At 39.3% G+C, this 24,111-nt stretch overlaps 1 protein-coding gene across 1 annotated transcript; it reads right to left on the bottom strand.

Annotated features, from left to right (window-relative positions):
- Positions 1-5: 5 nt before the first annotated feature.
- Positions 6-13,931, bottom strand: chrm4a (cholinergic receptor, muscarinic 4a). Its single transcript, XM_048184892.1, has 2 exons — positions 13,340-13,931; positions 6-3,796 (listed from the first exon to the last, which is right to left on the bottom strand). Exons 1-2 carry the CDS (start codon positions 13,392-13,394, stop codon positions 2,310-2,312), a joined length of 1,542 nt encoding a protein of 513 aa, XP_048040849.1. The 5' UTR covers positions 13,395-13,931; the 3' UTR covers positions 6-2,309.
- Positions 13,932-24,111: the final 10,180 nt, after the last annotated feature.

Below are 24,111 nucleotides of genomic sequence, written 5' to 3'. Positions count from 1 at the left end.
CCTGGTCAGTGTGCTTCAGATATTTATTAAGCTTTATGCAATAGAAAAAGAACCATACACTCTTATGTACACTGGCTCTTTAAGGGCAGTGGTAGATAAGTCCATAATTACAGTGTTCATTCCATCAGCTTCACTGGGGTAATGCTTATTGACTTTGCCCTTCAGCTGGTACAGTTATACGAGGGATTTCTTCAATCCTTATACAATTTACATGTGAACATTTGAAATGGAAATTTAAAAGATCAGAGGAAAGAGAGCATTATAGGCAAAGTCATTTTGCTGTATTGATGATAATAATGATGATAGACATTTGCTATTTTCAGATTTGCAGAAGAACAATATTTAGAACCGATCAGATTGCATGATTGAATTTCTTTAGTACAGTTACAGTTTCATAACTCTCTGAGAGAACTCTATTCCAGTGTGACGCTTTCTTAGAGCTCGCGTCACTTTTTATAAAAGCAGGACTAAGATTTGTAGTGAACGGCCTACTTCAACAGTCCATGTATCAGAAGACCAAAGCAACTGGCAAGATTTAACATTCAGAAAAAAATGGAAATCTGGTTTTAGCTTCTTTTCCAATGGCATAATAGTCATTTAGTTGGTCTTTACCGCCCATTAAAAAGAGATTCAGAGCTGGTTTGGAGATACAAATGCTATGAATGGAAATTTGATTATGAGGTAGAAACATGAAACCAAACCCAAGACATTAAAGAGGCAAGTCTCTGCATCTTAAAATGATGCTAATGAATGAATAATCTCTTCCAGACCAGGCCTAATAAACAGACCAAAGTGCCACGATCTCTTTGGTTTAATGCTTTAAAGTATGTAATTGCTGAAACAGCTGTTAATAATGTAACAACATGAGCCCTAAACACATTCTCCCTCTGTGTTAACACTGACCACATGTTCTCAAACACAAACCAGTGGGAGATCATTCCTTCAGGTTTACATGCTGCGGTTTCATCAATTACAGACTTTATATTTAAATACAAACTAGGCAAAACTATATTGCACCATGAGAAAACAATATTATGAAGTGGATATCTGCTAAATCAACGTGTTTTACAGGGGGAAAGAAAAGCACATTTCCATTTCTCAAATTTACGGACAGTCCTTTGTGCCCAGATTTAAATGAAATGCTTGAAATTGAACATCTTATAAACAGGTTAAATAAATGTACTAGTCATCTCTGATTTTTTTCCAAGTATATCACAAATTATAAATGGTTTCAACAGTTCTGCATACAGACAACGATACATTTAATATTTAATCTGTAAAATCACACGAAGATCACCAACTAAATACAAGAGGAACACAAACATCCAGACATCAAATGCAGGGAAGAAATAATACTTTCAAGAGCATATATTCATCATAACTAAACATATTTACAGACCTCTGTAAGAATAAACCCTTACAGTGACATTTCTCAGCTCAGTATAGAGTGTCTCATCCCATTTAAAGTCTATAATGCCTATCCCAATCCATTGAGGAGATCCTTTTGAATTCTGACCTATACCAGAACCTCAAGAGGATCACACTAAGAGGATAATGATGACTAACTTCTCCCAGGCTGAACCACATGCCCTGAATTTGTCGCTATGAATGTAATGGACTACACAGCTGTTGTGGTCAGCAAACAGCTTCAGTCTGTGGCTTCCTTCATTTGGAAAATGGAAGGTACAGGTATAGGAACTTGAACCTCACTCTGGAGCGCCGTGCTTTCAGGGACAGTCGAACAGGAAGCTTTTCCATATGTTATTGTCTTTAGCTGCGATCCTCTGTGTGATGTTTTCAGAAAATGTGCACAGAAGTATGGGTCAAAAACAGCGTTAATACTAACCAAAAGGACTTGATTGATACCATTTGTGCTGTACTGGGAATATAAATGAATCGATAAGATCTCTTAATTAACCAAGTCTCTTTTGGTTTATATTTGCTGGGATTCTCTCTTTTCATTGTTGGAAATAATGAGCCATCAATGGCTCCTCTAATGTAGTCATTCACAGCCTGATCTTCATGTTACTGTAGTGCAGAGTTCAGTGGTCATTTTTTTCAAGACCTCATCTTGATTTCTTCAGTGATTCAGTCTATTGTCCATCGCTCCATCATCTTCTTGTAAATCACTTAATACATTACCTTTTAGTTATAACGCACTGTTTAAGCATTATGGGACAATGAAGCCTCACAATGTACTGCACAGTACCTTCCAAAGCTTCAAAGTTATCAGGGCCAGAAGAGCTGGGACAGTTTTTGTACCCTCCATTTCATACCCTCCATCTCTGCAGGCTGCTTCTTTCCTCAGTTCATCTGGTGCCGATGTTCTTATACTGGCACATGAGCAGGTTTTTGAAGGTCTTTTTGAAGGTGGCGTTACAGAGTGCATAGCAAGCGGGGTTAATGGTGCTGTTGACGTAGCAGAGCCAGTAGCCAATGGCCCAGACTGTGTCTGGAACGCACGACTGGCAGAATGTGCTGATTAAGACCATCACGTTGTATGGCGTCCACGTGATGATGAAGGCCAGCAGAATGGCGAAGATTGTTTTTGTCACTTTCTTCTCTCGTGCCGCCATCTGCCTTTTTCTCTTCACCTGGCTGCGGGCGATGCTGGCGAACTTGCGCGCCACCGTGCGGGGACGGTTCACAGGGATGGAGCGCCTCTCGCCGGTACTGTTCGGTGGGACGATCTCGATGGCTGTGATGCACTCGTCTCCTGCCTGTTTGGTGACAATCTTGATCTTGGACCATTTGGATTGAGGATTGATTTTAGGTGCGGCTGTTGTTGGCGCGGGTGTCAGGCCGGCGTCCGAAGTCACCTCGCTGTTCGCTCGCTCTTTGGGCTCTTTAGGTGCTATGCTGGCCGTGCTGGAGTCGTTTGAGCTCTCCTTTTCCGGCTGCACGCACGAGTCGGCTTTAGCGGATACCACAGATTCGTCTACTTTGCCGTTCTTCATGGTGTCCACTGTAGAACAGGTATCCAGGCTGGGCTTAGGAGGAGACTGGTTGTTGTTGTTCTGCTTCAAGATGTGACTCTTGAGCAGACCGCTAGACTTCTGGCCTTTTTTCTCTTTCTTAGCCTCTGGCTTTTGCTTGGACACACGGCTGCGGCTGGCCAGAGAGATGTGCACGTAAAGCACCGTCATGATGACCACCGGCAGGTAGAACGCAGCAATGGCCGTGCCGAACGTGACCGCGGGGTTGGAAAGGAACTGGATATAACATTCGCCAGGCTCTACAGTCCGTTCTCCGACGATGAACTGCCAGAACAGGATAGCGGGAGCCCATAGGATGAAAGACAGGATCCAGGCGGAGGCAATCATGAGGCCGGCCATCTTGGTGGTTCTGCGTGTAGGATAACTTAAGGGTTTGGTCACACAGAAATATCGGTCAAAGCTGATGATTAGCAGGTTCATGACAGAAGCGTTGCTGACCACATAATCCAGCGCGAGCCACAGGTCACACACGACTGGGCCGAGCGGCCAGTAGCCCTTGATGATGTAGACGGTGTAAAGGTTCATGGAGAACGCACCGATGATGAGATCTGCACAGGCCAGGCTGAAAAGGAAGTAGTTGTTGACGGTCTGTAGGTGTCGATTAACCTTTATTGAGAGCATGACGAGGATGTTGCCCACAACGGTGACAAAACTGAGGGATCCAGTAACCAGTGCGATGAAGACCATCTCCACTGTCTTGTACGGGCTCTCGCCGTCCGCCTCAGCCGCTGCACACGAGCCATTAGCGCTGCCGCTGTCACAACTGAAGTTGGCATCACTGGACACGTTGCTCAATGAGCCTGAAATACACACACAACACAGATAGAATGCTATAAATGACAAAAATACAGATATCAGAATGGATGCAATCATTGAAAATAATCCCAGGCTGATATAAATATTGTCAGAGTGATTGCATACAGGGAAACAGCATGACATGCGTTGTGATGCATACTACTGCAGAGAATTCATTTCCTTCATGAAATATAAATATGCTGTTTATATTAAAACCCAGACAGCAACATAGTGTTGGCCCAGATCCGGCCCAGATCTGGTACATGTGGATTACATGCGGACCAGATGTGAGCCGGATCTGGGCCGACACTATGTTGCTGTAAGGGAAGGAAGAGGTCCAGTTCTCCATGAGTTCTGTCATCATGCCCATATGGAAAGAAACTAATCGGAGAAGAAAATGTTTTGGGGCATCACTGTACATTTGTTTGGTAGTACGTGACCCCGCTGACAACAACTAATTCAACAGCTCTGAAAAAACACTTAGAGCTGTTACACTTATCATGAAACAATTAGCCCTGTTGGAAGGCATGCAGTTTTGCAGGATTGTGAAGTCTGGAATCATGTAACATCATTTCAAACAATTCTTATTTATTTTGAACAGTATAATCAGAGTGTGTAGTGGAGTAATGGTGTTCTGCTGAATTCAGGTGATAATCTTGGAATAGTCCCTAGAGAAAACCAAAATGTTTAATTGACGTTTCAACTTAAAAAAAAAAAGTAAGTTAACATTTTAAGGCAGCAAGAACACTTAATTTTTTAAGTTGAAACAACAACTTTTACTGGCACTAACATCTGACCATTGAGTGCACTGGTCATTAGGGTAAAAAAAAATAAAGAAAAAAAAAGTACTATTATATACGGTCAAACCAAAAATTAATCAGACATTTTTTATATATTTTTACTAGTGGGTGCAGGACACTATAGTTCATTTATGTAAGTGAGGATGGCAAAATAAAGTAAACTGTGACATATTATACCCAAAAATTCTTCATACAGTGGACTACCAGTAAAATTGATAAAATATGTGTGATATTTTTGCTGCAATTATCTTGGTTAATGTTAATTTCTACATATACTAACAATAATTGTCTAATATTTAATGTCGTAAAAATGCATTATGAACAAATATGGATTAACAATGAATAAAAGTATAATTTATATACTTATAATATAGTAACCTAGATTAATAAATGTTGTAAAAATTATTGTTCATGATACGTAATGTATTAACTAACTGAAGCTTAAATAATAGAGATAGTGTGCGAGCGTTCAGACACTGGGGTGAGCAGTCTCAGGTAAAGAGAAGATTAATTAAATCCTCACGATTAATAAAATACTCATGTTTTATTCAGATACACAAGTTTGACTCCTTATGACATTATCCAATCAAAGAACGCAAAGCTGGCCTGTCGTTAAACTCAAATGACCCCCTGGGCTTTCTAATGATCTGAGCTGCTCAGGAACAATTAAATACAATGATTAGACAGGGAACCCCGAGGACCACAGTGCTGAGGAAAAATATTCATCTCAGCCCTGTGATGCTGTACACCCATTTACTACATGAAGAATTTCCATAAAATGAATATTTATATTTCTTCCTTTAACATAGATATTCAAGAAAGGATCTTGGTATATGAAAAATTGAGGGGTTTGGCATGCCATTTGTGAATGTGGGCTGTATTTCTAGAGGTTTCGTCATGATGCATGCTGCATGCTGCATGCTAAACTTTACGAGAGACAGCGCAGGGCACACTGCACTACCATATAAAACGGCAAGTAAAAATGTACATAAAAAAAAAAAACCCATAAAAATTCTTTTTAATGCATAAATGTGAGAAGCTTTTTGTTTCCGGTCATGAATTATCCATAACCTTCATGTATACTTCTGAGAAGCTGTTGTCATACTGATAAAGTATTAATCAAATAGGCAATTAAAAACCTATTTGAAGCGACTCAAGGCAGGCGTCTCCTAAATGCACAAAATACACTAAAGAACGAACGCAAATATCTTTGAGCATTTTAAAAACACTTCATTATTGCCCATTTTAATTCCTGAAGGAGTTGTTTCTGTCATATCTTTTGAAGGTTGCCATCTTCTGGATAACCAGAGAAATGACAACCTATCACTATGAATAAATACAGCTAAAGACTTGCTATGAATGTTGCTGCCTACCAAATGAAATTATTCATCTTTTTTTTTTCTTTTTTATTTAATGCTTTAAACTACTCTTGATGAATAAAGATATTTATTTCTATTAATTCTGAAATCAGTTTCTTACCAGAAGAAAGACCCCGACCCAGCCCCTCTCTTTATCTTTATTTTCTCTTATAACCACCTGACTGATCATCAGCAGGCATCAAAGCTCTGCCACACTCTGGACGGCCAGACACCACATATCCCATTCCTTTTGAAAGCTTTTGACAAACAGACACACATTCTCTCCTCCTCTCTCACGCCAACACTGATCACACTTCTTAAGGTCTGTGGCTATTGGTACTTCAGCGATTAGAAAGTTGATATAGTTTGGGCCTTGTTCTGTATTCCCCCCTCAGGTGCAGGTGATTCAGTGAGTGGAGAAGATTCTTTACCCCTTATCAAATATGAATCAGCAATTACTCAACTGTGGATTCGAGCAGAGCGGAAAGATAAGCGCCAAGCCTCATTAAATATGAATCAAGAATATCTATCTGATATCACTGTGGGAGAAAGCTCTCCAGGACTGTTTTTTCAGCTTTCTTGTACAATTTGACTGTTTTACACAAACACCAAAACTCTTTCACTGAAGCTAAACAGCTGAAGCTTGTCTATGTGTGTCATGCTGCTAGAACCTTTTTTATCTCTACTTTTTTTGTTGTTGTTGTTTTGTTTTTTTTGTATTTCAATTTAGTTTAGAGATATTTTTTGTTTTGTTTTAACTTTCATTTTAGAGTTCTAAGGCAGCGAATGTTAATGCGCTAACTGGTATTATTTAAAAATAGTACATTTCTCTGCACATTCAAGTGTTATTTTATCTAGTTGCATTGTCTTGTGTAATGCAGACATGCTGCAAAGTTTTATAATATAGCATGATTTATAACCTGAAATGAAAATGAATTATTTGCTTGTGAACAGTAAATATTTCATTTAACAAAAATGTATTCGTTTCGTTTTCATTGTAGTTTTCTTAAAAATAATAATGCTGTGCCTCATCCGTCCTGCTGTCAGTACAGTAAGTGCGTAGACCAAAGCCATTTCTCATACAACAGCAAGACACAATATGACCCAAATGAAAAACAAAAAGAAGCAGAACCTCATCTAACCACACACACACACACACACACAACAAGTGCACATTCCCTGCTGCACACATCACACACGTGTATCTCCAAACCAAAAGCAGGGTGTGAGGATCACTCATATACAGAAGTCTCACGTTTATGGCTAGTTAAAAAGCTCCACCACACCACCATAAGATTGCTTTGGTTGGAAACTTGCCTGTTCTGCCCGGCTTCCTTTGATATGATTTGATCTGCTCCGGCATTTTTGTCATTAAAAATCTCACAGTTGGAATCAGAACTCATAAACAGAATAATAGGAACCGAAAGCCTAGCATTCAAAAGAAATCTGTTTACACAAACAGTCTGAGACAGAGTGAATGTATAATGAGACATTCAATGTCAGGGCAAATCACTCTCTCTGATGGCTGTATTTTCTTTGTGTATGGTTTACATTCAATAACATTCACTTTTTTTTTTTTTTTGGAGGTCTGAGTAAGTTTTTCCAACCATGTAGACCTTTAAAAATCCTGTCCCCTCAACGGCTGCACTGAAACGTCACCTGAAAGAGCCGGCGTTGTTTGTTTGTTTGTTTTGTTTGAGGGTTTTCCCCTCTTCTGAAGGTTAATATTCAGAGAGTCAAAGCTCTTTGAGGATGGAGTGACATTTGTGTGCTGAGAGGGTGGCTGAGCTTTGAACCACACAATACCGGCACTGACTCTCATGTCAGGAGATAAAAACAGTCTGGAACATTTCGACATGCTAACAAACATCTCAGCAAAGCCTGCGCTAAATATTCGATTTTTGCCTTTACCAGCAAATTTTGAACAGATCGCACAGTTAGAAAACCCCTACTTTGCAGCTACATTGAAATTGATGCCAAGCAAAGCCACCACCCTCCTCCTCCAAACCGCAGCTGATTCTATCTGGGCCATTTTTTTCTCAGTTTGTATCCGATGGGCGGAACTGAATACTCATAACGGAGACAGGCAGTCGATCTCAAATTAACCAATGATTCCTGTATCTCACTGCAAGATGAATGCGTGTCATTGACACGTCTGTGTATGCTACTGAAACCAGACACTCAAATGTACATCCGGGAATAAAATATGAGCTGTGAAACCTTATTCATGGATTCGATCATCCATTCTGCTCCTAAAAAGGATCAACAACAAATGTACAGTAAACCACAACGACCTCTCACTGTTTAACATCATCTACCAATATTACCATAAATGCATGATGCAGCTTCAAAATGGCTAAACAATTATTACATGCAAATTAAGCAAGTGTGAGTGGCATCTATTTTTGTGATAGGATCTCATTCTGAAGTTCTCACAAAGCTGTGGATGTGGAGTTGGCAGGATGCAGATGCAGAGAGGGTGATGGGTGCTCAGCCTGCAGCAGTGAGATATGAGGGGTCTGATCTCAGCTGGCTCTCAGCACCGCAGCAGCTCCGTGCCTGATCACAACCTTGTGCCAATGCAGCGCAGATGTATTCCTCTGCCCCATTCTGTGTTCCTGAGCTCAGTGTCCTAAGCGAGTTGATATGGGACCTGCTCGACAGTGCTTTGAAAAACAATACCAGTCTAACCGTTACCAAGAGGGCGATGATCTGTGACTACAGAACGAATGTGAGAGCAGTGATATGTCAGTGATGTGTTAGGACGTTATTAATAGTGCTCATTTCTAACCGAACACCATTAGGCTGAAGGAGAGCTCCATAGCTTATATAATCATAATAATTCACCTCTCTCTCTGGACACATTCTGCGCATTAACTCCTCATTGATGACCCTTATCTCTCCCTCTCTAAGCACACTTGCTCAGTTTTACTTTTTTTTTGCTCAAGTTAGTTATCCAGTATATGCTCTTAGAGTGATATACATTCTTAAACACAAACCAAACACCTGAAAATCATTCTAAAAATATTTTAAACTGACATAACTGCATCAGGGATGGCATTACAAGCCACAAAATTCCTATTACTGTATATTGTAAGTCATAAATAGTTATTATGTAACTTTGCATATACTATCATTTTTAATGATCTCTTTTATAATACATTAAAAAAACAGTACATTAAAAACAATTGAAAATATATAATAATAATATTAATAATAATAATTGTGATCATTTTTAATACTCTCTTTTAATTATTATTAAGAGAAATAGAGAGAGAAACTCTACCTCCTTTCTGCACTGATGCCAGAGCATTTTGGCTGTTTGGCTGCATGTACAGTGAGGCGTTGACATCTTGTCAAAAATACAGTGAAAGACATTTCCCGAGTCTCCAAAGCGAGTCACAAACCGAGACTTTTATATAAGCTGTCATTCTCTCCGCCGTGTGTCTCCTGTGCTAAGCTCTGGGATGCAGAAAACAGCAGCTGTTGCTCAAACACTTCCCTGCTTCACACACACTGGCACAGACTTTTATAAAGGCTAAACACTTGTACTTTTAAATTTAATTGAATGACAAAGAACAGGAAGGGAGTCAACTCAGCTGCAGAGGATTTGACTATGGATGGAGTCACACACGCTTGTCTGCACAAACAAATGCATGCACACCAACAAACACATGGATGATGCTCATTTAGTGACTCTTTTGGGACTAAAAGCAGAAAGCCTCCAGTTACCAGCTGGCAGCTCGAAACATAAAGCCATCTGCTACCAAATATACTTTTCCCCACCAGTATAACTCTTAACAAAAAAAAAAAAAAAACACAAATGAGTATCTGTTAATTAACATAAACATCTATAACAATGTGTCAGCATATGAATAACAAGTTGAAAGGTTCCATAGAACCATCAAAAGTTTCAAAGTTTTTAATTAGTGTTTTAGTGTCTTTTTTAATTTTCATTGGGCCCAGCAATAGAGAGTGTCTTTGACAATCCAAAGTTAGAGTTTGTTAACAAGGCAAGCAGGACACACAGACAAATACACAGACGGCACAGAGGCCTCTGCAGATTCGGACAGACATCACAGTGGGAGTGTGTGTGGGCTGCTTTGTGGTCTGTTCATCAGACTCCTCCTTTGATTCTGCTATGTGCTCGTTATAAGATCCCCCATACTGGCCACTGGCAAACTAATGACTCTCTCGTTCTCTCTCCCACACACAATTCTAATTCTCTGCTAATTCTCTGAATATTGGATCAAAATCAGGCACAGTGTTCTGCTGTGCTACAGTTTAGCAGCAGATTGATTAAGCTGATCGGCGGACAGATGCATTGTGACAAGTGACGCAGCATCCTAACATCAGTCATAGAATTGAGAATACACATTTTAATGGGCGGTTTTATACAACTAGATGTTTCTCATTGGCAGATTGTCTAAGATGGTGATGTGGGTGATGGCTCCCTGTTAGCGGTGCCATTGTAAGCAGCATGCAATTATTGACCCACACCTCACGCAGTTATCAGCATTATTCTCTGCATTAGGTAAAAACAATTTGGCTAAATCAATGTCTGACTATTTCCAGTGGCATTCATTGTATTGATAAGTGCAAAGTTCAGCTTTGCTTTTCTACCAAGGTGCTGAAAAATACACTAAACCCCATTGATTCTGCAATTTGAGTCAATTACCATGGGAAATTAATGCAAATGAATGAACCCTCTGGAAACCAATGCCAATAACGATTACATAAAAAATAATAATACTCAATCAACCCAATCTGAACTCTTGGCATGCCACAATCACTGCCAATCCACAAACATAGATCTTAGATCATAAATCTTAAATCATAGATCTTTCTTGGATGATCTCACAAAACAATTAGGTGCATGCTGACAATAGAGGGTGCCATTTTGGGTCAGAATCTGTTTTAATGTCCCATGAGAGGTTGTCCATCACGTTACAACGCTGCAGGCTGTCCGCTCAAGTTTTCTGCACAATAATGATATACAGCACTGACAATCAAAATGTGCGACATCTGATGAAATATTTATTTAGTCTAAAGGTGTCACAGGTGATGCAATTGTTGGCGACCAGTGGCAGAATGCTCAGGGCTTTGTTTAGAGCTAAAAGCCAATCATGCTGCTTCAGCTGTTATAGCTCTTCTCCCACAGAGAACTGGCTGTGTCTCCAGGCATTTCATTCTTTGCTCAGTGTTTGTGTGTGAGTGCGTGTAACAGGGTGAAACAGCAGCAGAGCGACACACTTTCCTCTGTGAAACTGGGTTAACACCCAGCCAGAGACAAAAAAGAGAGAGAGGAAGGGAGAGGAAGAATGAGAAAACCCGACACAGGGAGAAAGAGAGACAGAGAGACATCAGACTTTCACTTTGGGGGATTCTTCTAGTACTTCACCAGTTCACACAGTGAGAATCATGGTCACAGAATCAACGAAGGCGCCGCCATGCGCAGCAGTCAGATGCGATTGAGTCGGTCAGAGATAACGGACCTGAGAGATTTGTATTCTTTTAAAACGCTCTCCGAGTGAACTGTGATAGATGCTCAGACTTTTACTTTCTTTCTCCCAAGTTCAGCGCCCCAAAATGTGTGTATGTTTTCTGTTTTAATGTCATATTGGAGAGGGGAGTCTGTGCATGTATCTGAGGGGGATTGTGTGCCTGCTCTGTGGTGATAGGCACTCTGCTTCTTATGAGCTTAAAAGGCAACATTTTGAGTATTTAGATAAAATATACATGGGCATTCTGAGCAGCATATGGGATTCCTTGATGATTCTTTGGCATGACTGATATTTGCCATGGAGAGCAGGGTTTACTTTTCCCCCTTTCTCATCTATTTTATCTATTTAAAACCTATACTTTTTACAGAACAGATGGAACAGACAGAAAGTCATTGCTTGCTCATATGTGCATTATATGTATAAGGGAGTGAGATACTGACAGAGAGAAAGAGAGAATTTTTGAGTTTTTTTCATTGTGCATCAAGCATTACAAAAGAAAATACAAAGTATATGGTGTGGTGGGCTGTCACATTGGGCTGTGTTACTACTCCACATTAATCATAAAATAACAAGCTACAGAAAGAGACCACAGGGGCTTAAGAATTGGGTCCTGATTGATCAGTTAACAGAGTGGCAGAGACAGAGCGAAGAGAACCCAATGGTGTATTGGCCAGAAATGCTTTTCTGATTAAAACCTACACCTACACTAATCTATGTGTAAACATCAACACTAATCTCACCTAAATGTCAATCAGTCCTTGTCAAATCCACCCTCAGCCTAATGCCCTCAGGAAATTCCAGCAAAAATCATCACAGAACCACACATTACACACACACACACACACACGTTTGTTTTTGTGAATTGTGAGGACATTCCATAGGCGTAATGGTTTTTATACTGCACAAACCGTATTTTCTATCGCCCTACACCAACCCTACCCCTAAACCTAACCATCACAGGAAACTGTGCACATTTTTACTTTATCAAAAAAACTCATTCTGTGTGATTTATAAGCCTTTTGAAAAATGGGGACATGGGGTAATGTCCTCATAAGTCACCCTCTCCTTGTAATACCTATGTCATACCCATGTCATTATACAAATTTGTGTCCTGATATGTCACAAACACACACACACCAATGTTTAAGTTGTTTGATGTTTAAATTCCTTTTTGTTCTCTGCAAAAGCATTACAGAACCTACACACACAGAAACATAAATGGAACAAACATTCACATAGGATATAATCATAGTTTTGGTTTAGAGTAAGTTTGAAGCCAACGTTGTTAAGACTTTTGTTAATATCACAAATACATCATATAACTTAACTTCTGTATCTAGAATTAACAAAAGCATTATGTCATGAATGCAATCAGAGATCTGTCCATGTTCCTTCAAACCGCTCCACTTCAAAAATCATATTCTGTTTCACCATATAATTTGAGTACAATATTTCAAATGAAACTGTAATAATTCATGTTTCTCGAGATGAAAGAACGATGATTTACATGTTTTGTTCCTAATGTTCACTTTGAATTCATGCGGAATAGGATAAACAGGTTTAGCCATTTTGCAGGTGTTTTTAAGTACCACTGATGCTTCTTTCATATGCTTTTGCAGCACATTCTGAGAAGGTGAAAATGGATTTACAAAATGATATGCCTACATAGACAATAACACAAATCTTGACCATATTCATCGTGGATAACATTACAGGACAACTGGAGTTTTTGTTGGAGTAACACCACATCGTCACGAATGTGAGTGAATCTTTGGACGTGGTCTTAGTAAATGTACTCACACAATGAACGCATACATCGTAATTCTCTGTTGTGATAAGGAACTCTATATTTTCATACTAAGCTTGGTGCTTCACACGCAACTTACCGTTGAAGTTCCAGGGCGCGAGTCCCTCTGCTCCAGTGCTGTTAGTTACATTCATGTTGCATGATTTTAAAAATGCTCAGCCAGCCAAAAGGGGAAAAAAAGAAAAAGAATCCACCCTTCCTCTTTCACTTAGTCAAGTTTTTCCTCAAGATTATTAGAAGGGCTGTCCTCATGTTGCGCGGGACGACTTTGTTTTTCACATCATTCGCACTTGACGCGCGTGGCTCTCGCCAGCGGTGAGAAGCTCATTAAGACTCTGACCATCGCGACACGCTGCTCACCTAAAAACACCTCGAGCGAGTGGTTTTATCTAGATCGACTCGGGTAACAATCCGCCAGATGTAGCTCCCATCTGCGAGAGCGGCTGTGATCTCTTTCCAGGAGTTTAGCGCGCGGCTGAGGCAGCGGACTTTCAATGATGTCATCCACCCCCAGCCAATCACCTGAGAGTCCGCAGGTTCCACTGAATCAACCTATAGCTTGTCCTGTGATCTGCTGTCAGCCAAGCACGGTCTGTTCTCACAAAGTCTAAAACATCCTTCCAGATAAATGCATTTCCTAATAACCGTCTTACAGATTGTCAGATAGACCTCATTACAGGATATGGCTTGTCCTAAGCGGAGAGCGAACCGACTGCAGAGTGAAACAACGAGTGTGGAGTGGATTATGGTGGGTTTGGTCGCGTCTTGAACACCTTGGGTCAAAACAAAAGGTTGTAGGGTATGTTTTGATTTAGGTCATGTGGGATTTCTAACGTAAGGTAGATTACAAGCGACTGAAAATTCATATAAACAGGAGGGCGTTTGAGAATAATTTATTAGGATCATCGGTATAGGAACACTGGCAAAACATAAATAAATATTAGGCAACAACAATATCACAAAAACTTTAATAGTTAAGCCAGTAAAACCATTTGTGTTGCTCAACACGCACTTCAACGAACATTCCCAACTGAAATTTCTTCAAAACGTCGAACCAATGATTCACACACTGGCTTTCCCCAGCCGTGTTTCTTGTGTCTGTACATCGGTGTAATTGCTTATGAGGAGTGTGTGGCTCTCAACATATGCGAGGCTCTTGAGCGCAGTACACAGGTTCAGCACCGCCGCTCGTGGACAGTGCTCAACAGCCCGAGCTTTCAGGCCTCTTCCAAAATATCACGTTATAATCTGGAAATTAATAATAATATTAATAATAATAAAATACGCTTCATACTTTTTTTTATAGTGTCATGTCTGTCCAAAAACAACAGCAAAGTTGCCATGGATAGCCTAAATAAAGCATTCCATATAGAGCGAAAGTGTAGAGAGAAAGGGATGGGGTGTTTTCTTCACTTTAAGAACCTTCATCCTCCAGAGATTTCCAAAACAGCTGAATGGTTGCTGTCTGTCGGTAGTGCGTGAACTGGCACCAGAGCAATGAATGACAAACGCACGCGCTCAAACCTGCCGGAGGTTGTGTGTTCCGTGATAGTATGTAAGAGTGTATAGTAAAAAGGAAGAAAGAAAAGAGATATCACGGAAAGGGAGATTTGGGGCATGAGAGTATTTGGGAGCTTGTATTTAAGGTTTATGAATGATAGTTAAGCAACAAGCCTTTCGTCGCCCTCATCAGTCCCCCTCGGCAGATTTGGAGGGCTTGCACCCAGACTCAGATTAATCTGGCAGCTGTCTCACAGCAGACAAAAACTAGACTGATGCCAGCCAAAACAGAGAGATCACGCACAGAAAATCATTTCAATGGCAGCACAGAGCAGAAACCTGACAGCCACTGACACCCCGGAACGAAATCATCTAAATCAGATGCAGGCGGAACGTTCTTTCAGTCAGCGCGCGCTCCGCCGCAGATGAGCAGCGCTGTTAATTAAAGTACACAAGCGTAACATTTGGAATAAAGAAAGCGCGAGCTGTAACTAAGTTTACAAATGTGTTGGCAATCAGTTCTCCTTGTCTTTATCCATTTTGCTTTTCCCAAATTACAATTTGTCATTTGCATGTGCCAGTTATGTAAACAAGACGACAAAAATGTCGTCCATAATTTAGGTGAGACAGCTCTTTAAATTCGTTATTGTGATGAGTCTCACGATTGACTGATTGATTGATTGATTGATTGATTGATTAACGGTAGACATTTAATGAGGCCATGTAAATGACTGTCAGTTTAACAATAGCAAAAGAAAAACAAAGAATTTTCCAAACCTGCATGCAATTTTTTATTCTGTGTAACAAAAAATACATTTTAAACAATGAAAGAATGTTGGTTGACTGTTTATTTGAACAAACAATGCCTTTCTGTCTATTCCACATGTTCCATAAAAAGTTTTAACTCTCACTGTATGGAAAAACAATCTCAAAATATCTTCTTTTACGTTTCAAAAAAGAAAGTCATACATGTTTGGAACAACATAAACTAGGTTAGAAATCATTTGATATTTTACTATATAATGCAATGATTCCCAATATTTTGGGGCACTGTGGCTAATTTTAAGTGGTTAGTTACTATTCTATTTTATAAAATTCTGAGATATCAAAAAAGACTGGACATGTTAAGAATAGCCCATAGGTCTTTAAAAACAGTAGCATGTTAAAAAATGCAGGAACATAAAAACTTAGACCTGGAAGCGGATACAGGGAGGATTTATCACACTGTTGTGCTGACACCGCACAAAACACACATAAAGAAACAATACTGCCTGTAATCAATTAGATCGATTACAGGCAGTAATCCTCAGGATTATGTAGTTGAAGGCATAATTTTGAACTGACACTAGAGACAGAGTGTAGTTAGATGAGAGGATCACCTTCATAATTATACTCATCAACACTATGAGATTTTGTCACAACAGCTAATTTTGTGTATGGGAGTGCAGAAATTCCTTGCTTCCTATCACAAACATTTACGCCCGATTTCACAGACAAGGCTTAAGTTTATAGTCGCAGACTAAAATAGATATTTGAGTGTCTTAAATGAAAGCAAGCATTGTTTTGTCTCAAGATGCACTCCAGTAATGTTTTTTCAAAGGCACATTAATAAAAGCTACTTAAAGGGTTAGTTCACCCAAAAATGAAATTTCTGTCATTACACAAATTAAGATATTTTTGATGAAATCTGAGAGGTCCCCAATAAAGCAACGAAATGACCACATTCAAGGTCCAGAGAAGCAGTAAAGACATGGTTAAAATAGTCAACATGACTACAGTGGTTTAACCTTAAAGGTGCTATAGAGGATGTTTTCAAAGACTGAGAAACCAAAGACTGTTAGTGAGTTTTTTAAATGAGCGCATGCGTAAGAACAACCCCCCTCCTTCACAGCTCATTTCGAGGGAAAGCCTCCCAAAACTCGTGCACGAGTATTGGAACACGCATGTTTGTTTACCACCGGCATTCACTGTATCGTGTTAGTGGATTCATTATGTCAGGCTCATCGCAGGTAACTCATAATCTGCAGTTGTTATTCCTGTCTCCTGACAAAAACATTGCATGCGGCGCCTGTGGAGTGTGGAAAGTTACTGGAGCGCGCACGTCTCTCACAAGGAACGTAATGGCAGTGATTGACAAGCCAGAGGGCCAATCGTTTATGCAGCCAATCGTTTATATCATACAAACGATTGGCTGATGTTTTTAAGGCCCTACCTCGTGCACAGATGATGTATATTGATATTATTCCTTTCAGTGCACCTAATAAATAGTCTTTTATCAGTTAGTAAAGACAGTTTCAAGTAATATTGCAAAAATGTATAAAACAAAACATCCTCTATAGCACCTTTAAAGGGTCATGAAACCCCAGAACACATTTTTTGAGCTGTGAACAGATATGTATAGGCTGCACATCATTGAAAACACTAAAGGTACTCAAGGTACTCTTCCGGTTTGAAAAGCAAGCAACGTCACAAAATCTGATGTCATCGTGTACTACCGGCAAGATCGGGAGTGCTGATTGGCTCCAGTATGGGCTGGTCGAACATGCTGATGTCAACAGTTTCTGCATTTATTCATGACATAAAGCTCATTCAATCCAATCACTGCGCTGTAGTATGCATAAGATTATAATTGCGGTATTATGCATGAGGAAGTTGCCTCTGTCTCTTGTCATTCAGAGACATATCGTTGGTGCTCGTTTCCTCAGTGCTACAACACAAAAATGCATTTTCCTGCAATGCGACCAGAGCAGAAGTCTGGGTGCATGTGGATTGTTTTGCTGTAATCTACCAGTACAAATGGAAAATATGTTCGCATGAGATCGCATTACAGCAGAGAATTCAAATGTCACAAAAGTGCTGTTCATTCACTTCTGCGTTTGGACACACAGGCCGTGTGTATGTTTCCCCCAGCACAGCAGGCACATGAATGTTGTTTATATTTTGCCCGTGATGCGGTCAGAACTGGAGTTTGAATACGAACACATGAAAAATACAACGGTTATGATTAGGGATGTCAAAATAACGCGTTCATTTCGATTAATTAATCTGAGAAAAAATAACGCATTAAAAAAAATAACGCAGATTAATCCATTCCGTATTGACCTTTGAACCTGGAGCTGTTCTAGCCGACTGTAAAATGAAGGAGGGAGACACGACTGCTGCGCTGACGGACGGAACGAGCAGAGCTCCTCCCTCGTGCACGCGAGCTCTCTTCAAAGTAAGCACCGTCTTTGCACTCTCTCTACCTCACACATAATAATCTAAATCAACTGACACAATGCTAAAAGTTCGTAAGACCGAATCCATGTTTCACGAGGCGCATTCAGAGAATGTTTTTCCTGAATAACCGCTGGGTGTGAATAGTGCTCAAAAGAACGTCACCTCATCTTCTGTGACAGGCGCCCTGCACGTGCAGCTGACATAAACCACACTTTCAGTAAACAAAAAGAAAATCCTATCCAGTGGTGAAGTGTTTTCTGTGTTGACAAATCTTTTGCGATGTCTTAATAACAGTCGCGATTCGCACGCAACACGTCAACGTCCACTAATGTCCAATTCGCGACCTAATAACTCATTTGAACAGATTCATTTTAATGAATCATGACAACAACTGATCTGTCCACACAGTCTATAATGAATCATTTACTCGAACAACTCTGAAATGAGAACATAAGTGTGCTTACCCCATTTAGCAAGAGTGGTTAGTAAAATTAGCCTTAATAATCCACAATATTTTCAGGTTATTTAAATGACAATGTGTAGTAAATTAGGCCTACCTATAAAATCAGTTAGTTTAGACTGGAGTGAGGTGAAACCAGAACAAAGCAAGTTGTTGTTAGCTAGGTGCATTCAATTGTATATGGTAGAAAATTATATTATTAGTTAATATAACTTAAATGCTACTTTTTAATACTTTTCAGGTTTAGCAAAAAAAGCATCTTCTCTTACAAAGCTATAAAATCACTTTCTTTTTTTTCGCAAAGAGGGCAAGAAAGAATTACAGTGAGAGTGACGGGTACTTTATTGTCAGTATCGGGCTCGCAGATCACGTGGGTAGGGCACTTTTTACTGTTTGTGTGGATGACCATGTCTGTCACCACCGAAGACCATTTTTGACCCAGGAAAAACCCTGCATTGATTCATTTGAATTGAAATATTTAATACTTTCACAGCAAAAATTATGTATGCGATTAATTTAGATTAATTAATCACAGAGTATGTAATTAATTAGATTCCATTTTTTAATCGATTGACAGCCCTAGTTATGATATACACGAGGAGTGCGCATATGATCGGTTTCAGCGCGGAGCTCCACGATGAGTTTAACAACACTAGCCACGTGGATCATAGCTCATAAACAGAATACAGTATCCATGTTTAAAGTTTTTATAGACATATTTCACATATTCTCCTGCACCAAACATTAACAAGCACGGTGTAGTTATGCACACATATTTCATCAAGTCTTCTTCAAATTAATTATATGTGCAAACTGGACACTGATACAGTGGTGTCTGAATGCAATGACACGATTATTCTGATTTATTTCTGAAGACTGATTTAGAAAAATGGACAAAAAATAAACTGTCTTTATTCTTTCTGTGTTAAACTACATGTTGTTTATCATGAGACTGCAGTGCTTGTAAACGTAATCAAAGTATTATTAGCCCTTTTAAATATTGTTTCGCATTTCTCCCTTGTGCTTGGGAGTTTGTTGTCATATTCTCCGTGCTCATATATTAATATTCATTATTCTGTATAATGAGTGTGTTGTATATCTGTGTTTCATTAGTTGTTCTCTCCCCTCTTCCCCCCCCCACACTCCCACTTTTCCAGAGCTATACACGCCCATTTTAACAGACTTTTTTGAGCTTTGAGGTGTGAACGACCAGGGTAAAACAGGGGGGTTTCATGACCCTTTAAAGTCCCCCTGAAATCAAAATTTAGTTTTTTAACTTTTATTATGAATATGTTAGCCTTAATGTTATTAATAAGCTGGTGCGTTCCAAAACAATGACAAAATTCACATAATGACTTTATTCAACAATTTCTTCTCTACCCTGTCATTCTCCTATGCTGTTGACGCAGTGCAGTGCTTCCGTGTTTATGTCCGAATGCAGGCTCAGTATAGGCCGACGCTGTTCATGTGAGCACAATGACGCATGCATGTGATGCTAACGCAGGAGCTGACTAGGGTGACCACCCGTCCCGCTTTGCATTGTACCGCACAGCATTTTCACTCCTTGTCCCGCACGTCGCATATTGAGAAAATGTCCCGCATTTTCATCAGTCTGTTTTAATGATCATATTGAGAAAACGTGCATGCGTTCTTTTGCCTTTTTAAGAAAGCATTTTATTTATTCTTTACATAAATTTATTCTTTATTCCTTACATAAATACAACAGCCGTTTTTAAAATCTTATCCAATAGTTGAAAAGAAAGGATTAAACACGGTCACTAGTAGGTTGTGACGGCTGTCAATCAAAATGTCGAGCGGAGTTGGACTTGGTCAGAACTGTTTAAAATAGTAACTGCATGATGCCTGCTGCCTTAGGGTTCAGTGATGTTGAATTTAAATGACATGTAAAATAAAGACATGTTATGTTACATTGTGATGTAATGGTGTTTTCTGGAAGGGACTAAAGAACAAAGTATTTTTTTATCAGCTGAAAGGCAGAATACAAATGTTTTTATTAAGTTAGATAGACATTATATAACAGCTTCAGGTTGTGTTTTAGTGTTGGTAACATGTCCCACATTGTTTCTCACAAACTTAGTAATCGTCCCACATTTGGTTTGTTTGATGGTGGTCACCCTAGAGCTGACCAATACTGAGTCTGCGTTCGGACGAAGAACACGAAAGCTCTGCAATGTGTCTTCAACGTAAAATGTGTAGGAGAATGACAGGGTAGAAAGGAAATTGTTAAATAAAGTAATTTAAAAAGTCAAGTTATTTTTGTTTTGTTTTGCGCACAAAAAGTATTCTCGTCGCTTCGTAACATTAAGGATAAACCACTGTAGTCGCATTGACTATTTTAACGATGTATGTATTACTTTTCTGGACCTTGAATTATGGTGATAAAAAAAACATCTTGGATTTCATCAAAAATATCTTAATTTGTATTCTGAAGAAGAACAAAGGTCTTACAGGTGTGGAACAACATGAGGGTGAGTATTTAATGACAGAAAAGACTAAAAATATCCTAATTTACTAGACCTACAGTACTACTGGCTTAATCTAAGCACTGTCTGTGAAACCAGGCCTTAGTGTATTTATGCATATGTCCAGCCTAATATGAAAACTCACAGTAGGCCAGCCAGTGGCTTTAGCTCTGATTGATAAAGGAAGTGATACAATTAGGTCACATGATGTGCCAGAAGAAGAGACAGTGAAATGATAGATGTGGCTGTGTAACTGTGGAAAGGCCTTGAGATCTTACTGGAGTCAGGCTTGCTTTGACTAAATAATTTTAATGGTGCATAATATTCAAGCAGATAAAGGGAAAGTGAAAGAGAAAAGAAGAAATGTGTGTGTGTGTGGGGGGGGGGGCTATAGCTGTAAATCAAATTGGTGATTCCTTACCAAAAGCAGATATGGTCCCTCTGCACAGCTTTGTTAGATATGAAAGGCCATTCACATATATTGCTTTTTACAGTGGCTTCACATGACTATGTCACATTTATTGGACACAATTATAATAGTAAATTTTCATAGTATATTCAAACCTCAGAGGATGAGAGCATAAGGAGGTGTGTGCTTGTGTGTTTCTCTCAAAGGCAGAGATGCTCTGCTAAGAGCAAAGAGGGAATTCAGTTACATTCACAGAACAAAAGTACATATTTTACAGCACAGCTTCACTAAACTCCCAGCAGCCCTTCCCACAAAGCGGCCAATCTGTTTCCATTATCTGAGCAGGTACAGGCAACAATTAAAGCAGATAAAAACATGATGTGCTAAGTGACTTGGATGATTAGTCTGTTATTAAGATAATGTGTGTTTCATGGCACCAGTAATCCGCAGGGAGAAAGGTTCGCCACAATGACATCAAACAGCACCACAGAGAGAACATTAACAGTGAGAACTGCTGTAACATCACCCACTCACCTCCCATATCCTCATCAGAAAAAGGAGGAAGAGACACACAAAGAGAGAACATTTGAACACAACAAATGACAGAAATCCCTATACTCTAGTACAAGAGCTTTGCTATTAGCTACATTTGTAATTCACATACTAATTTTAAAACTGCATTTTAATATATTTCACTTTATTATGGATTCATTTAAGCATCCTTTGGGAATCAGTCCCTCTGCAGCTTATAGTCTCTAAATTTGGCAGGAAATTAAACATCACCAACCCTCTTAAAACACTTGTTAATTCAGGTTTGCTTATTTGGTTTGTGTGTGTGTGTGTGTGTGTGTTTGTGACATATCAGGACACAAATTTGTATAATGGCATGAGTATGACATAGGTATTACAAAGAGAGGGTGACTTATGAGGACATTACCCCATGTCCCCATTTTTCAAAAGGCTTATAAATTACACAGAATGAGTTTTTTTTTTTTTTGAGAAAGTAGGTGTAGGGGTAGTGTAGGGGGATAGAAAATACGGTTTGTAGGCTACAGTATAAAAACCATTACGCCTATGAAATGTCCCCACAATTCACAAAAACAAACGTATGTATGTGTGTGTGTGTGTGCCACAGAAGAAAGTCATGCAGGTTTGGAATGACATGAGAATGACTAATTGATGACAGAATGTGGGTAAACAAATGAATGAAATTTTAATTTTAAGGGCAATTGTAGCCTAATGGTTAGAGAGTCAGACTGGCAACCCAAAGGTTGCAGGTTTGAGTCTCAGTACTGTCAGGAAATGACTGAGGTGCCTATGAGCAAGGCACCTGACACTCAATCGCTCCCCGGGCAAATAAAAAGGCTACCCACTGCTCCAGGTGTGTGTGTTCTTTCACATATCACTTTCATTAACCCTTTAAAGATACATATTAGGTTTATTTTTACCTGAAAGGATTAGTTCACTTCTGAATTAAAATTTCCTGATAATTTCCTGATAATTACTGATGATTTCCTGATCTGCCATGCATTACGTAATCACGTTAGAAAGGTCATGCATGATGTAGGTGAAAGTACCGATCCAGCGTCTACAAAGCGAATGTGCAAAGACTAAGCCAACATTTGTGGTTAAAAAGTATATACGTTTTTATTTTTAGAAAATGAGCAATCATTTTGCTAGACAAGACCTTTATTCCTCGTCTGGGATCATGTAGAGCCCTTTGAAGCTGCACTGAAACTGCAATTTGGACCTTCAACCCATTGTACCCCAGTGAAATCCACTATATGGAGAAAAATCCTGGAATTTTTTCCTCAAAAACCTAAATTTCTTTTCAACTGAAGAAAGAAAGACAAACATTTTGGATGATATGGGGGTGAGTAAATGATCACGAAATTTTAATTCTGAAGTGAACTAATCATATAATTATTAATGGGCAACATTTACTGAAAAACTAATTCGGTAAATAAGACACTATGAGAAAACTGAGCCATTTTAATTCTGTAAGAGTTTAAACTATTATTTTGTTGAGGCTGTGTTTACTTGTTTATAGGTGTTTTATGTAATGTTTGCTTAAGGCTGTAAGTGACTGTTGCAGGTAGGAGGAAGAGATATAAAATTTTCTTCCAATCTACGAAAAGAAGCAAAGTTCAACTATTGCACATGGCCAGCAAAAAGACACAGCATGAACCCTAGCATGGGTAAATACAACAGGACACCATTAGTGACTTTGAGGAGGACGTTTTGGAGAACAGGAATAACACTTTCTGTCTAAAGAAAAAAGCCAAAGAGCAGGCACTATAAATATTTGCGTGAATTTCAGTTGCAGCAGCCAGTGCAGAAATATTCCTACTATCAGCATCACCAGCTAACAGCTTCATAACTGTTGAGTGAGAGGAAGCACACATTAAAATGTCCAGTCAAACTTATATGAGCCTAAGCAAATGTGTGTGAGGGGAGTTGCCTACAAACACACTCACTGGTTCTTGAGCCCTCTTTGCCTCCCCTGCATTTCCACATCTTTCTCTGATGTGGTTATGTTAAATTAGATTTCCTGCAGCATAGCTGATCTAATTGGATATAACTTGCCTTCGGGGAATGCCAGGATTACCCAGCATGCACCTCTCAGGGGAGCAGTCATGAGTGTGTCAGTGGTGGTGGTCTCTGCAGGTGTGAAATGAGAGAAAATAGATCTAGTTGAGCACCTGTAAGACAAGTATGATGCAATGCAATGCATCTTGACTTTCTTGACAAAATGTGTTTTTGTCAATTATAAATATTGT

This window comes from Megalobrama amblycephala, linkage group LG3 (assembly GCF_018812025.1).
Source record: "Megalobrama amblycephala isolate DHTTF-2021 linkage group LG3, ASM1881202v1, whole genome shotgun sequence".
Lineage (NCBI taxonomy): Eukaryota > Metazoa > Chordata > Actinopteri > Cypriniformes > Xenocyprididae > Megalobrama > Megalobrama amblycephala.
Note: the sequence above shows the minus strand (reverse complement) of the source record. Positions and strands in the feature narration are given on the sequence as shown.

What these genes read in the sequence shown, in the direction of transcription:
- chrm4a (XM_048184892.1), bottom strand. Translation starts at nt 13,394, where the DNA reads ATGAATGTAACTAACAGCACTGGAGCAGAGGGACTCGCGCCCTGGAAC. An exon ending in CGCGCCCTGGAACTTCAACG is followed by an intron (nt 3,797 to 13,339) that starts GTAAGTTGCGTG and finishes TGTGTATTTCAG; the next exon opens with GCTCATTGAGCAACGTGTCC.